General features: G+C 37.1%; 1 protein-coding gene across 1 annotated transcript; it reads right to left on the bottom strand.

Annotated features, from left to right (window-relative positions):
• Positions 1-1,908: 1,908 nt before the first annotated feature.
• Positions 1,909-10,724, bottom strand: pik3cg (phosphatidylinositol-4,5-bisphosphate 3-kinase, catalytic subunit gamma). The gene is made up of 11 exons (XM_084111838.1): positions 10,573-10,724; positions 7,438-9,431; positions 7,192-7,257; positions 6,883-7,108; positions 6,691-6,794; positions 5,892-6,038; positions 5,702-5,792; positions 5,480-5,610; positions 5,037-5,148; positions 4,175-4,332; positions 1,909-2,878 (listed from the first exon to the last, which is right to left on the bottom strand). The coding sequence occupies exons 2-11, from the start codon at positions 9,421-9,423 to the stop codon at positions 2,597-2,599; spliced, it is 3,303 nt and encodes a 1,100-aa protein (XP_083967964.1). The 5' UTR covers positions 9,424-9,431; positions 10,573-10,724; the 3' UTR covers positions 1,909-2,596.
• Between the last annotated feature and the right edge of the window lie 1,603 nt (positions 10,725-12,327).

Genomic DNA, 12,327 nt, shown 5'->3' on the forward strand with positions numbered 1-12,327 from the left:
AAATTATTAGTTGAATTTAATCTTTTTTTTTTTTATCGTAAGTGGTTGCATCCAATTGATTTTACCTACATTTAAACAAATCCATTAAGTTGAACTAAAAGTTCATAAAAGTTAAAAGTTTTATTTTTAGAATAAAACGAATATTTTTTTTCAGTGTAACAAACTAAAGTTTGTTATTTTGAATTCAGTTTTGGGGTGAAGTGTCACACACATAAAGGAAGACTGCTCTTATACACAACACTATTATTTGGTCAAATGAACAAAATGTTGAAAATAACTACACTATTTCCAAACTAATAATGATATTTAGACTGTAGGCCTACTTATTGTATATAGGGGAAGTGGCACACCATGACTTGCCTTTTTTGCAATCAAAGTGTAAAGACATGAAGAAACAAACCAACAGAGGAAGTCCTGAGTTTCCTTATTTGTAGAACCGACAAAACCCCAAAAAATTGCATCAACAGGAACACTAGAAGCCAATAAGGAATTTTCAACATTACAAAAACATTGCAATAAGACATCCCAGCTAACAAAAATATTCTGAGAACATTTTTCTAACATTCCCAATAAGCTATGGACATTTCCGAATGCTTAACTTCATGGTTTATCTTGGATATGCGAACAATACGAGATCAGAGAACATTCCATTTTGTAAAATTTTTTGGGATTGATACTCTAGAACGTTCTCTACTTATTCGTACGTTCATCTGGCATTTTCTTAAACGTTTCACAAAAAAACTTCCATGAACATTGTATAACCTAGACATTTTTTTATGCTAATGTTTTGAGATCATTATAACTTTCAACAAACGTTCTATTAACGTAACTCGAGGAATGTTTGTTCATAAGAGAACTTTGTTAATACAATTTTCTTTCAGAGAAAACACTGCAAACATTTCATTAAGATAAATTTCAATAGACAATAAACAACAGACAACATAAGCTGTGGAAAAGTATAAGTGATCTAGGGGCTTTATACAGGTTTTTATTTTATATTTTTTATTTATCCCTCTCACAGCCTCGTTTTCATAATGATATGGCGCTGCTCTGAATAAGGTCTGTAAACTGGGTTCATAGCAAGCATTACATAACCTAAAATTACAGTTTAACACATAGAGAAAATATTTTTTGAGATTCACTGAATCATTCTGTGTGAAAATGTGTTTTTGTCAAACTTGATCAGCGGCTTTTCGTCGTTGTAAATGTTTCTCTTCATGAGTTCAAGGACCGTCACGTGATCCTACTATCAACGGACAAACGGGAAAGCTAGGTCAACAACATGAGGATGATTCACGCGTTAATGTATGAATTTATAGTATTATCAATGGTCAGTTCTAAGCACTTCACATTTTCCGCATGAATGTTGGCAGTGCAATAAATAAAGGCGGTTTTCCCAAACTGTACAGTCCTCTAGAGCTGATAAACATCTAACGTTAGCTCTCTCTGGTTGCAGGTAAATCAATACAGGCGGAAAGGAAATTCTTCCTCTTAGCAATGAATGGAGGAAAAACTTGAATTACAACATGAAAGTAAGGCTTAACTCACCTCTGCCAACAGTTGTCCATGTTGAGAGATGTTTGGCAACATCTCACTGGAAACACCATGATGGTGTAAGGGATAGTTCACACAAAATATGACCATTATTTACTCATTCCCAACCTCTATGACTTTCTTTGTTCTTTGGAACACACACACACACAAAAAAGTTTTTGATAATAATTTCACCTGTTGTTGTACAGATATCAAAAGTCCATGGGAATCTAAAAACTTTGGACCCCACTGACTTTAATTGTATAGATAGATAGATAGATAGATAGATAGATAGATAGTCAAAATTTTGTGCTCCACTGCATAAAGTCATCTGGATATTTCATGCTTTCAGATTAAAGAAGACATTTGACACTGTTTATTTACAAAGCATTTTAATATAAAGTTAAATTATGTAAAAAAAAAAAAAAATCATGTTGACATGTAGGTAGTCCATACATTAAAGAAGTGATCTTGCGGGTTAGATATTAAACTAAAGAATACAGTTAGTAATAATGATTATCATCAATATCATCAATTTTTATTATTTTTAATATATTTTTTTTCCAGAAAAAGCAGTTTTGCTCTACATCACATGACCAGACAACAGTCATAATAAATTAATAAAGGGTGACAAATAAATGCGAATAAGGCATTTCAATCATGACATTAGTAAAACAAATTGCATGATGTCAGTATAAAATCCAAAACCATTTTTGTATCGATCAGAAAAAAAAGAGGAAAAAAAGACTTGGTGCTCCACCTCGAAATTTATGCAGATGCAAGATTAACAGAATACCAGCGCTTCTCCTATTTACAGCTTTATTATGGGCTTTACACAATCTCTAAATCAAACAAAAAATGTATTGTGTTGCAGTGCAAGATAATATCAAGACTGCATTAAGAACAAAGCAATGCATGACATGCATGCATTAAATAAGAATATAATTTAGGTTTATAAAAAGCTAAAAAATCTAAAAGTAGTAACTAAACACTTAAAAATATCCTCACTTTTTTAAAAACGAAGACACTGATTTACTTCATGAAGTGGCTGTGCTGCATGTCTTCAAGCTGAACGCTTCTCTACACCTTGTTTAATGCCTAGCACCAAGTGTAGGAACCAGTTGAACTGCACCGTCCAACCCTTGTCTCGACAGATCTCGATTTGGTCCAAGAAGTGTTGTTTGGCCTCGTCCTCCGAGCGTCCGACCGTCAGCGCTTCCCGTATGTACTCGATGTCCTCCTTGCTGGTCAGCTGAGGCATGCCGGTCATCAGCATCATGGAGAACAGGATGATCAGCAGGTTGGTGTGGTGTCTCAGAGCCAGGTAGGCCCTCAGGCAAACGTTCTGCGTTTATGAGGAAGTTTATGTTTAGTCACAGCAACCCTGCAACTACTTATCAAGTAACTCTCATTAGAGTATTAGTATTAGTCTGCTTAATATCCACTAATACTTTATTTTAGGGGTGTAACGATACTCTCATGTCACGATTCGATACATATCACAATACTGAACTCACGATACGATATTATTGCGATACTCCAAGACATATGATAAAAGGTTAACAAAAAATGTACTGTTTATTAAACTGATAAATTTGATATTACATTATGTGTATAAATTAATATTCTTGGACTTGGTGCTGAAACCCAAAGCACAGGACAATAGAGACACCAGAATAACAATATTCATGATTCTGAAGCTGAAAATAGAGAGTTATTTTAGACGAATATGTTTCTCTGTCACTGACTAGATACATTTAAAATAATGTAGGGCACTTTTTTACACAGATATTCCCCTATTGCATTATTATACATTATATTCAACATTATATATAATATTTTAATGTAGTACTGACACTAAAACTCTGAAAACTTAAATTTTTTCTCACATAGTAATTTTTATTTTGGGTGAACTATTCACGATACATATTGTCACTATTCATGATACATATTGTTGCATTTTTGTATTGCGATATATTGTGATACGATATATTGTTACACCCCTAGTAAATGAATAGGCTCGGACTTGGTGCTGAAAACCCAAAGCACAGGACAATAGAGACACCAGAATAACAATATTCATGATTCTGAAGCTGAGAATACAGAATTATTATAGATGAATATGCTTGTACTCTGTCACTGACTAGATATATTTAAAATAATGTAGCACTTTTTACTGGTAACATCAGACATTTGGCATTATCAGGACACACAAATATTCCCCCATTGCATTATTATTCATTATATTCAACATTATATATAGCAGTTTGACACTAAAACTCTGAAAACTTGTTTTTTTTGCGTGAACTATACACAATATATATTGTCACTATCCACAATACATAGTTGCATTTTTATATTGTGATATATTGTGTCATGATATATTGTTACATTCACTAATTTATTGTGCTGCTCTTAAAAAGATATTCTACTGACTATAAGTAATGTTCCAACTTCATGTCAACTTATTCTACTAACCCGAACCCTAACCTAACAGTCTACTAATACTCTAATGAGAGTTAGTTGACATGTAGTTGCAAAGTTACTTGTAGTTAGTAGAGTGTCTAAAGTGGACCATCGAAATACATTGTAACGAATCATTTGGTTCATGAAATATTAAGGGTGAAATATTAAGAGCTACCTGAAATTGGAGAAAATGAGTGCTGCTCTTTTTTCCTGTTGTGCCCATCAAGTAGAGGAAATCGGGAGTTAGCACAAAGGGAACTCGCTCCTTGCTTATCCCCAAGAAACTCTTGTAGTTTCCAAGTATGTGTCCGAAATCAATGTGAAAGAGGTTTCCTGGTGGAAAACATACATTTTGTTATTGTTCCTTGAAGTGATTATTGACCGAAGGAATATTCAGGCACAAAAAAAATATTAATAATTTAGACTTGTTTTCAAGCAGATATTAAGGTTAAAGGGATATTTCACCCAAAAATGTAAATTATGTCATCATTTACTCAAGTTGTTCCAAACCTGTATGAGTTTCTTTCTTCTGTTGAACACAAAAGAAGATTTTTTTGAAGAATATGGGTAAGCAAACAGTTACCATTGACTTCCATAGTATTTTCTTTCCCCATACTATGAAAGTCAATGGTGCCCAACAACTGTTATATCTTCCTTTGTGTTCATCTGAACACATAAATTCTTACAGGTTTGGAACAACTTGAGGGTGAGTAAATGATGACAGAATTTAAATGTTTAGGTGAACTATCCCTTTAACCTTGATATCTGCTTTTTAAAAGAAAAAAGGGTCTAAAAACAAGACATTTTTGGGTGAACTGTCCCTTTAAGGTGAGGCACTTAGAATGCAAGCGAATGGGGGCCAATTTTTGGAGGTTTTAAAACGTGGCACTTGCAGTAATTCCCCTGTTAAAACCTGTGTTTTTAGTTGTAATCAACATTATGCCACAAATGCTGTTGATCGACCTAAACTTGAACCTGGAATAGTCCTTTAAACGGCAGTATTCTAGCCGAGAGGTTACTGTAATAACAATAATTACCTGTCTCTGTGATCATTATGTTGTCATTGTGACGATCACCAATGCCCAGGACATAAGTTGCCACACAATACCCTCCACAGGAGAACACAAAGCGTTCAACAGCTTGCTGGTGCTAAAGAGGTGGTGTGGGGATGGAAAAAAAATGCACAAACATGACATATCACCAATGCCTGACCTTTTTCACATTTGCATCAAGCAAATACAAACATGCAAACAAGTGAGGCAAAGGTGTGACGTATGATCTAACCTCACTGAACTTGACCAAACTCGCAGGTGTTGGTAAATGAGTCAAGAGAGCTTGTTTAAAAATAGCACACTGGATGTGTGTAGGTGCAATGTCTGGTCTACACAAAGGCAGACGCCCTCAAACCAAGACTCCAGGAAGTGATGCGTTTCCTTCCTCTTTAGCAAATAAAACAGTTCAAGTGGAAATAAGAACATACCTTGTCCTCACTGACACACTTTTCACTGAGCCATTGGCTGAGGATTTCGTCTTTAAAAGCTCCGGTGTTCCCAACAGTGCTTTGCTGAATGTTAGCAATAGTAGTGGCATCCTTCACTATTTCAATCATTCCTAGAAGAGGAGAAGTCCTTACATTGTTCAAGAATGTTATGTTGTTTGGAAAGTGTTTGGAAAAAAACTTTAAAAACACATCAAACATTACCAATTTTATTTCCAGTGGAAATGCAGCCGTATGGTAACAAGGAAAGATCCAAGGATTCCAGCTCCCAGATAGACTCCATTATTAGTAAAATCTGAAAAAAAAAAAAAAAAAAAAAGGCTATATTTGCAAGACAGCATTGGTAATGTGGGTGATGATGACTTCTAGCATGCATTTAAATGATCATGTCTACCTGTAATATCAGCATGTCCTGGCGAAGGTCATCTCCGTCTTTAAAGATGACTCCAATTGTGTCACTCGACAAGGTGGTTGGGTCGGCTCGCTTGAACTGAAGCCATAAGGGTTTCTTCTTGGATGCCATCACTTTGCATTGTTCAATCTACAATTAAAATAATGCATTGTTTAATGGGTGCATGATCTAAAGGCTATTAATTTAGAAACTGGGTCTTAGTTTATTTATTGATGCTTTTACAGGATATTATGTTCATTACAAGTTAAAGTTACTCCTTACAAGTTACTCCTTTTTTTTGCAGCAAGACACTTACAATGGAAGTCAATGGGGCTGATTATAGTAAACGTTTTAAATATTCAAAAGTATACCCACAAAGCATAAACAATGTGCATGTTAACATGATTTTAGAGTTAAAAAAAAGCACTGTAAGGTTATATGCAATTTTATTGCCATGACAATGCAATGTAATAAACCCTAAAACAACTGTCAAAATGATTTAAACAGCTCTACTAATACAAGATTTAACAGAGAATTTATGTTTTTTTGCTTCACATTTCTGCTTTTAAATCCTCCAAAAATCAGTCTCATTCATTTCCACTGTAAGTGCCTGACTGAAATGTCAATTTGTGATGTTTTTCAAAGAAAACAAGGGACGAAGTCAAAATTATTCATTGTGGTGATCAATATTTAGCTGCAAATGCTGTCGAACTTGTATTGAACCTGAGATATTCCTTTAAAACTAGAAGCACTGTATGTCAGTAGACACTAAAATGGAAGATGACTGTATAGTTTTACGTACCACAAGTGCCCCTGCCCGTAGTCCCGGGTCGTAAGGTACTTTAAAGCTGTCCGGCAACCCTGATATCTGCAGACCTTCCAGTTTCTGGCGCAGCTGAGTAACAACTACAGTGTTCCCACCACATTAGATATAAAATGAACTGAGTTGGCCTATTGCAATACACTAGAGACAAATACTGGCTGTAGTCATCACCTTGTGGTGAAACGTCATACTTTTCAGCAGACATTTGCTTAATCTCACGAGTGACTTTTTGCAAGGCCTCTGTGATCTCCACCTGCTTCCTGAAGTCCTGCAGCATGGCTTCACCACAACCACGGAGATAAGCTTCCAGAATTACGGCATACCTCTGCTGATAGTGCATGGATTGAGCAATTTCACTACGCAGGAACCAGAACAAGAAATGGCCGATGCGCTTGCTCTGTGAAGGAATCGAAAGAGTTGGCATGTTAAACTGAAAACATTTTTACGTAAAAACTGCAGTCGGATGAAGTTCTGACTTACTCTAAGTGCACGTTTGAGGAGGAACCTGGCAAGTGCGCTGTCATGGTACGGCTCAAATTTCACAGCCTACAAAACAAAAAACAAATAACCAAGTTGCACACTTCACATTATACTGTTATCAATCATACAGTTGGGTGATTCATTTTATGTAAATATTCCCTTGCTGATTTTAATAGCTAGCTGAAGTTCCTTTGTTCATGTTGAGTTATGATATGCAAAACCAACCATGGCCCAACCGAGGCTCACCTGAACAAGCTGCAGGAGGTACCGAAGGACATCATCATCCCCAAGAGTCTCCAACTTCCGGACGGCCAAAGAGCGCACGTTTTCATCAGAGAAATGGCAGTCCAGTAACTGTAAAGCCAAACCCACATCAAGCGAGCTTCTGTCCCATACGGTGCTCCTCTCCAGGAGACAGTGTGTAATCCCCACAGCCTCTTGTTTCCCCCACTTAACGGAGGAAAGAAACTTTGGATATGCTTTGGGATCCCTCATGCACTCCTGCCGGAAGTGCCAGAGCAATTCTTTATCTTCAGAGGTGAGTGGATGCAAGGGGTCGGTAGCAATAATCTGCTCGAACTGTTTGCGCAGATGGTTGGGCATCTCTCTTTGTCCTCTCTCGCCCTCCATTTCCGTGTCTGGATAGTCCTTGCTTTTGGGAAGAGCCACAGGGTAGCAGTACTTGTCCAGGAGAATAGCGACAGCCATGGAGTTGTTCTTGTCCGGGTTGGTAGCGGACGTAAGTTTGTCTGCGTTAACGCTGCTGTGGTCTTCATTCTTCTCGGGCATCTTCCACATGTGCAAGATGAACTCCCCTTGTCTGAGCAGGGAACGGTGGTCCACCAGCAACAGGTTGACATAGTAGAGCAAGCGGCTCTTGTTTTTGCAGTCGTTTTCCTTGGACGTTTGAGTCTGCGCTTTTCCACACGACACCTGAAGGCTAAGTCGGGCACCTTTGGGCAAGTCCTTGATCTTTATGTTGAACTCCAACCAGGTGTTCCAAAGCACCTCCTCGGTGAAGGGTTTGGAGTTTGTCCTTTCTATGGCCAGGAGCTGTTGTCCGTGGAAAATGCTGGCTTCGACAAACACGATCAACTCTGAATTACGTGGGAGCACTGGTATGTCAATCCCCAAGATCTTCACCCTGAATTTACGATTGCAGTCCCAAAGGGAGATGGTGAACACCTTCTCGTGGTCCTTCTCAGTGATGGTCAGTTGTTCGTGAGTCCCGGCGACTCCAGTGCAGTCGTCGACTTGAGACCAGTCCTCTTTTTGGACCACGTCTTGTTCTGGGTTTGGTGGATCCTCTAAAACCAGATGGATCTCTTCACCATTTTTAAGACACTGTCTGATCCAGTGGAAATTTTTTATCGCATGGTTGCCATATAGGTATTCCTCTCGTCCACAAACCCTCAAGACAAAATCGGATTCATTGACGTCTTCTGATATGCCTAAAAGTGCTCTCTTTTTAGTGATCTTGGCGAAGAAGCTCTGAAGAACCCCGACCGGCGTGTCATCTATAGACACCTTAATGGTCTGGCTTGTTGTATCCTTGTGTATCACCACCAAAATGTGATTGTTACTTATTTTGCTCAGCAAGTATTCAGGAAGAGGCTTCATAGTCATCCAGGGATCCATCGAGTAAAGTTTGGGATCTCGATCAGACAGCTCGATTTTCCGAGGGGTCAGTAGCTTTCTTCGTGTGAACTCCAGTTCGTCGTCATGGACGTTGCTTACATCGGTAACGTCGTATCCGATTAGGTGGTTCAGAAACCGTTGGTACTGAAGCGAATCCTCAATAGGTTGTGGTCTAACAACCAGATGAATCTTCCCAACCTCTTTCCTCAATGCTTTCCAATATCTGATACAGTCAAGGGTTTGGAATACCTGCTGCTTGTCGTAGATCTCATACCAGTTGCCCTTCTTCTGGTAGAGCAGGATGCAGTGGTCCGGAGAGTATTTTTGGTAAAACTCAGGGCATAACTTACTGGTGACTGCTCTGTGCCAAAGCTGGACCTTCACCTGCTCTACCGTCCAATTTCCAGTCACTTCCAGTTGCAGCGTGTCTAAGGTCTTGGTGTTTTTGTTGATGGTGGGAAGTATAAACTCAACCGGTATATGATCCATCGATATAGCTGAGTTAGATGTAAATGCTTTCATTTTTCTTCTTCTCCTCTTGGTTTCCTCCCTACGAACTACTGGCGGTTCATCATCACTGGCCTGCTGTTCCATAACCAATGCTAAATTGGCAAAAGAAAGAGCAGTTTTTTCACAAAAAAAGACTAGGACTGCTTAAAGGAATAGTTCATCCAAAAATTAAAACTATCCCATAATTTACCCACACTTAAGGCTTTACGCGCGTTCATGAGAGAGTCAAGATCCAGTGGAAGGGTGACCTCTGACCCAGTAGCGGCCTTTGCTATGTTTCATCCGTTTCACTTGAAAAAGGTTAATATTCATATTTTAGTTAATAAAGTTCAAATATGGATATTTGTCTTACAAAAACCCATCGCTACACTTCAGAAGGCATTTATTAACACACTGGAGTCGCATGGATTACTTTTATGATGGACGCGCTTTTTAGAGCTTCAAAAACTCGGGCACTATTCAATGCCATTACAAAGCTGGGAAGAGCCAGGATATTATATAATGTAACTCTGATTGTGTTTGGCTTGAGGGTGAGTAAATCATGGGATCATTTTCATTTTTGGGTGAACTTTTCCTTTAATTTCATGCACAAATAAGCCACCACCACCACAATATTTTACAAACTGATAACTGTAATGATTACACCTAAAATAGCTTCCTCAAAAAAAATAAAAAAATCCAGTGGACTCCATTAACAGCATTCATATAGCAGATGAACAGGTGTAATATGCTTAAAATGTTACTTATAGTCTTCAGTACAGAATTAAATTGTATTTCATTTATAAACATATTTCTTTAGATATATTCTACTTGTTACAGGGTTACACTGTCTAACATACAATCTGATACTAGAAAACGTTCACTTTATGCAAAGGAAGTCACCAAAGCAGGAAGCACAAAATGTGCTAACCCTTCAGACAACAAATGTTGACGAAGCAGAAAAGTAAGCAAATAACGCAAACCGAGTGTCACTGCAATCAATCATTGGTTTAATACATCGACCAGTTTGCAAGACTAAACTTTAAAAGTGTCCATGTTGTAGAAACACACAGCAAACGCGGAAGTTTCTTTAACAAGTATGATATTTAGAGTAGAAACACAAGTAATGTATCTATGGTGCAATGTCACTGTTACACAAAATAACAAGACAAACTAGTTATAACACTGACAGCTCTGAAGTAACGGTTTTGCCGGAAGGTTGCCGTAAAAAAGCGGAAAAATGATAAAACTCACCGTTCAACAAACGCAGAGGCAAAGACCCTGAAAGCGGTCGAGTGAATACTTATACATGGATGCAGTGAAACTCAATCCAGGCCACATACAAGTATAACCGCCCTTATTCCAGCAGTTATTAGTCCAAAATAAACGCGACAGTCAGTCAGTCAGTCAGTCACAGAAGCGCGTTACTTTCCCCTCCTCTCACCATCAGATCACACGCATTCAGATGCTGCACCCATTGGCCTGACACACACTTCTGCTCACACTCGACTTTACGCATGCATAAACATGTTGTAGGCTGTTTTTTATAATATGCATATATCTTTTTGCATGCAAATATGTTTTTGCATAGACAATATGGGTTTTAAATTGCATAGCGATGCATATTTAAAATATAAAAGTTGTTTAATGCATTTTTAAATCAGGTGATTTCCAGTTCAATCACTTATAGAAGCACTATTTTATAAACACTATTATATCACTATTTTATATCACTGTTTTCACTACTTTTTATTTAGTTGTTTACATGTCAGCAATACAACAATTAACATTTTGTCAATGTTAGAGACATTTTCTTCGCCTACATTATTTGTGCAATGCTGTCCTCTAGTGGTGTGTTACAAGATAGGCACACATTTATACATGCATATATATATATATACTGGATATTATGGCATAATTCAGAATTCAGAAAATTATTGTATGTATTATATGAGGTTTGAGTATATGGAATGAAAGTGCAGAATGAGACTTGAATATATGGGAGTGTGAATATATGGAATGGAACTCTCAATATATGGAATGAAACTGAATATGGAATAAAACTAGAATATATTGAATGAGAGTGTGAATATATGGAAAGAAACTTGAATATTTGGAATTAAAAACGTGAATATCTGGAATTAAAAACTTGAATATATGGAATTAAACTAAATATAAGGAATGAAACCTGAATTTATGGAATGAGAGTGTGAATATATGGAAAGAAACTTGAATATCTGGAATTAAAAACTTGAATATATGGAATGAAACTAAATATATGGAATGAAATTTGAATATATGGAATGAGAGTGTGAATATATGGAATGAAACTTGAATTTATGGAATGAGAGTGTGAATATATGGAATGAAACTTGAATTTATGGAATGAAACTTGAATATATGGAATGAAACTTGAATTTATGGAATGAGAGAATATATGGAATGAAACTTGAATTTATGGAATGAAACTGAATATATGGAATGAAACTGAATATATGGAATGAAACTTGAATTTATGGAATGAGAGTGTGAATATATGGAAATAAACTTCGAGTTGGTTGGTTGGTTCAGCAACTATTTAGCCGTATATGTAAGATTTTACAATCATTACATAACACCTCCTTGCTGTTACACAACAGGACAGTCTACTAATATATTACTTTTTATGTTTGTAAAAAAGAACTAACAAAAAACAGTAGACTTTACTCATTTCTTTCTGAGGCCTAAGGTATTTAACCTAGATTAGAAATCTTACTATTTAATGACGCCTCCCCCTCTGTCGGTTATATGAAACTGCAGTCAATGATCTGTAGAACTGACGTCATTTACACAGCCTTTCGCACGGCCAATCAGAGAGCGGCTACAACAGCCCTGTGATTGGCTGAGTTTGAGGTGGTGGGCCCTGTCTTGACGTCATTATCAGCTCGTCCAGACATTGGTCAGAACATGCCAATCATTTTATTGACTAGATAAAATTGAACTAACATATTGGCTCAAAATAACATTTGT

Source organism: Abramis brama, assembly GCF_963993115.1.
Source record: "Abramis brama genome assembly, chromosome: 4".
In the NCBI taxonomy this organism is placed as follows: Eukaryota; Metazoa; Chordata; class Actinopteri; order Cypriniformes; family Leuciscidae; genus Abramis; species Abramis brama.

What these genes read in the sequence shown, in the direction of transcription:
- pik3cg (XM_084111838.1), bottom strand. Translation starts at nt 9,423, where the DNA reads ATGGAACAGCAGGCCAGTGATGATGAACCGCCAGTAGTTCGTAGGGAG. An exon ending in TCCTCAAACGTGCACTTAGA is followed by an intron (nt 7,109 to 7,191) that starts GTAAGTCAGAAC and finishes ATTCCTTCACAG; the next exon opens with AGCAAGCGCATCGGCCATTT. An exon ending in CATAATGATCACAGAGACAG is followed by an intron (nt 4,333 to 5,036) that starts GTAATTATTGTT and finishes GTTTTCCACCAG; the next exon opens with GAAACCTCTTTCACATTGAT.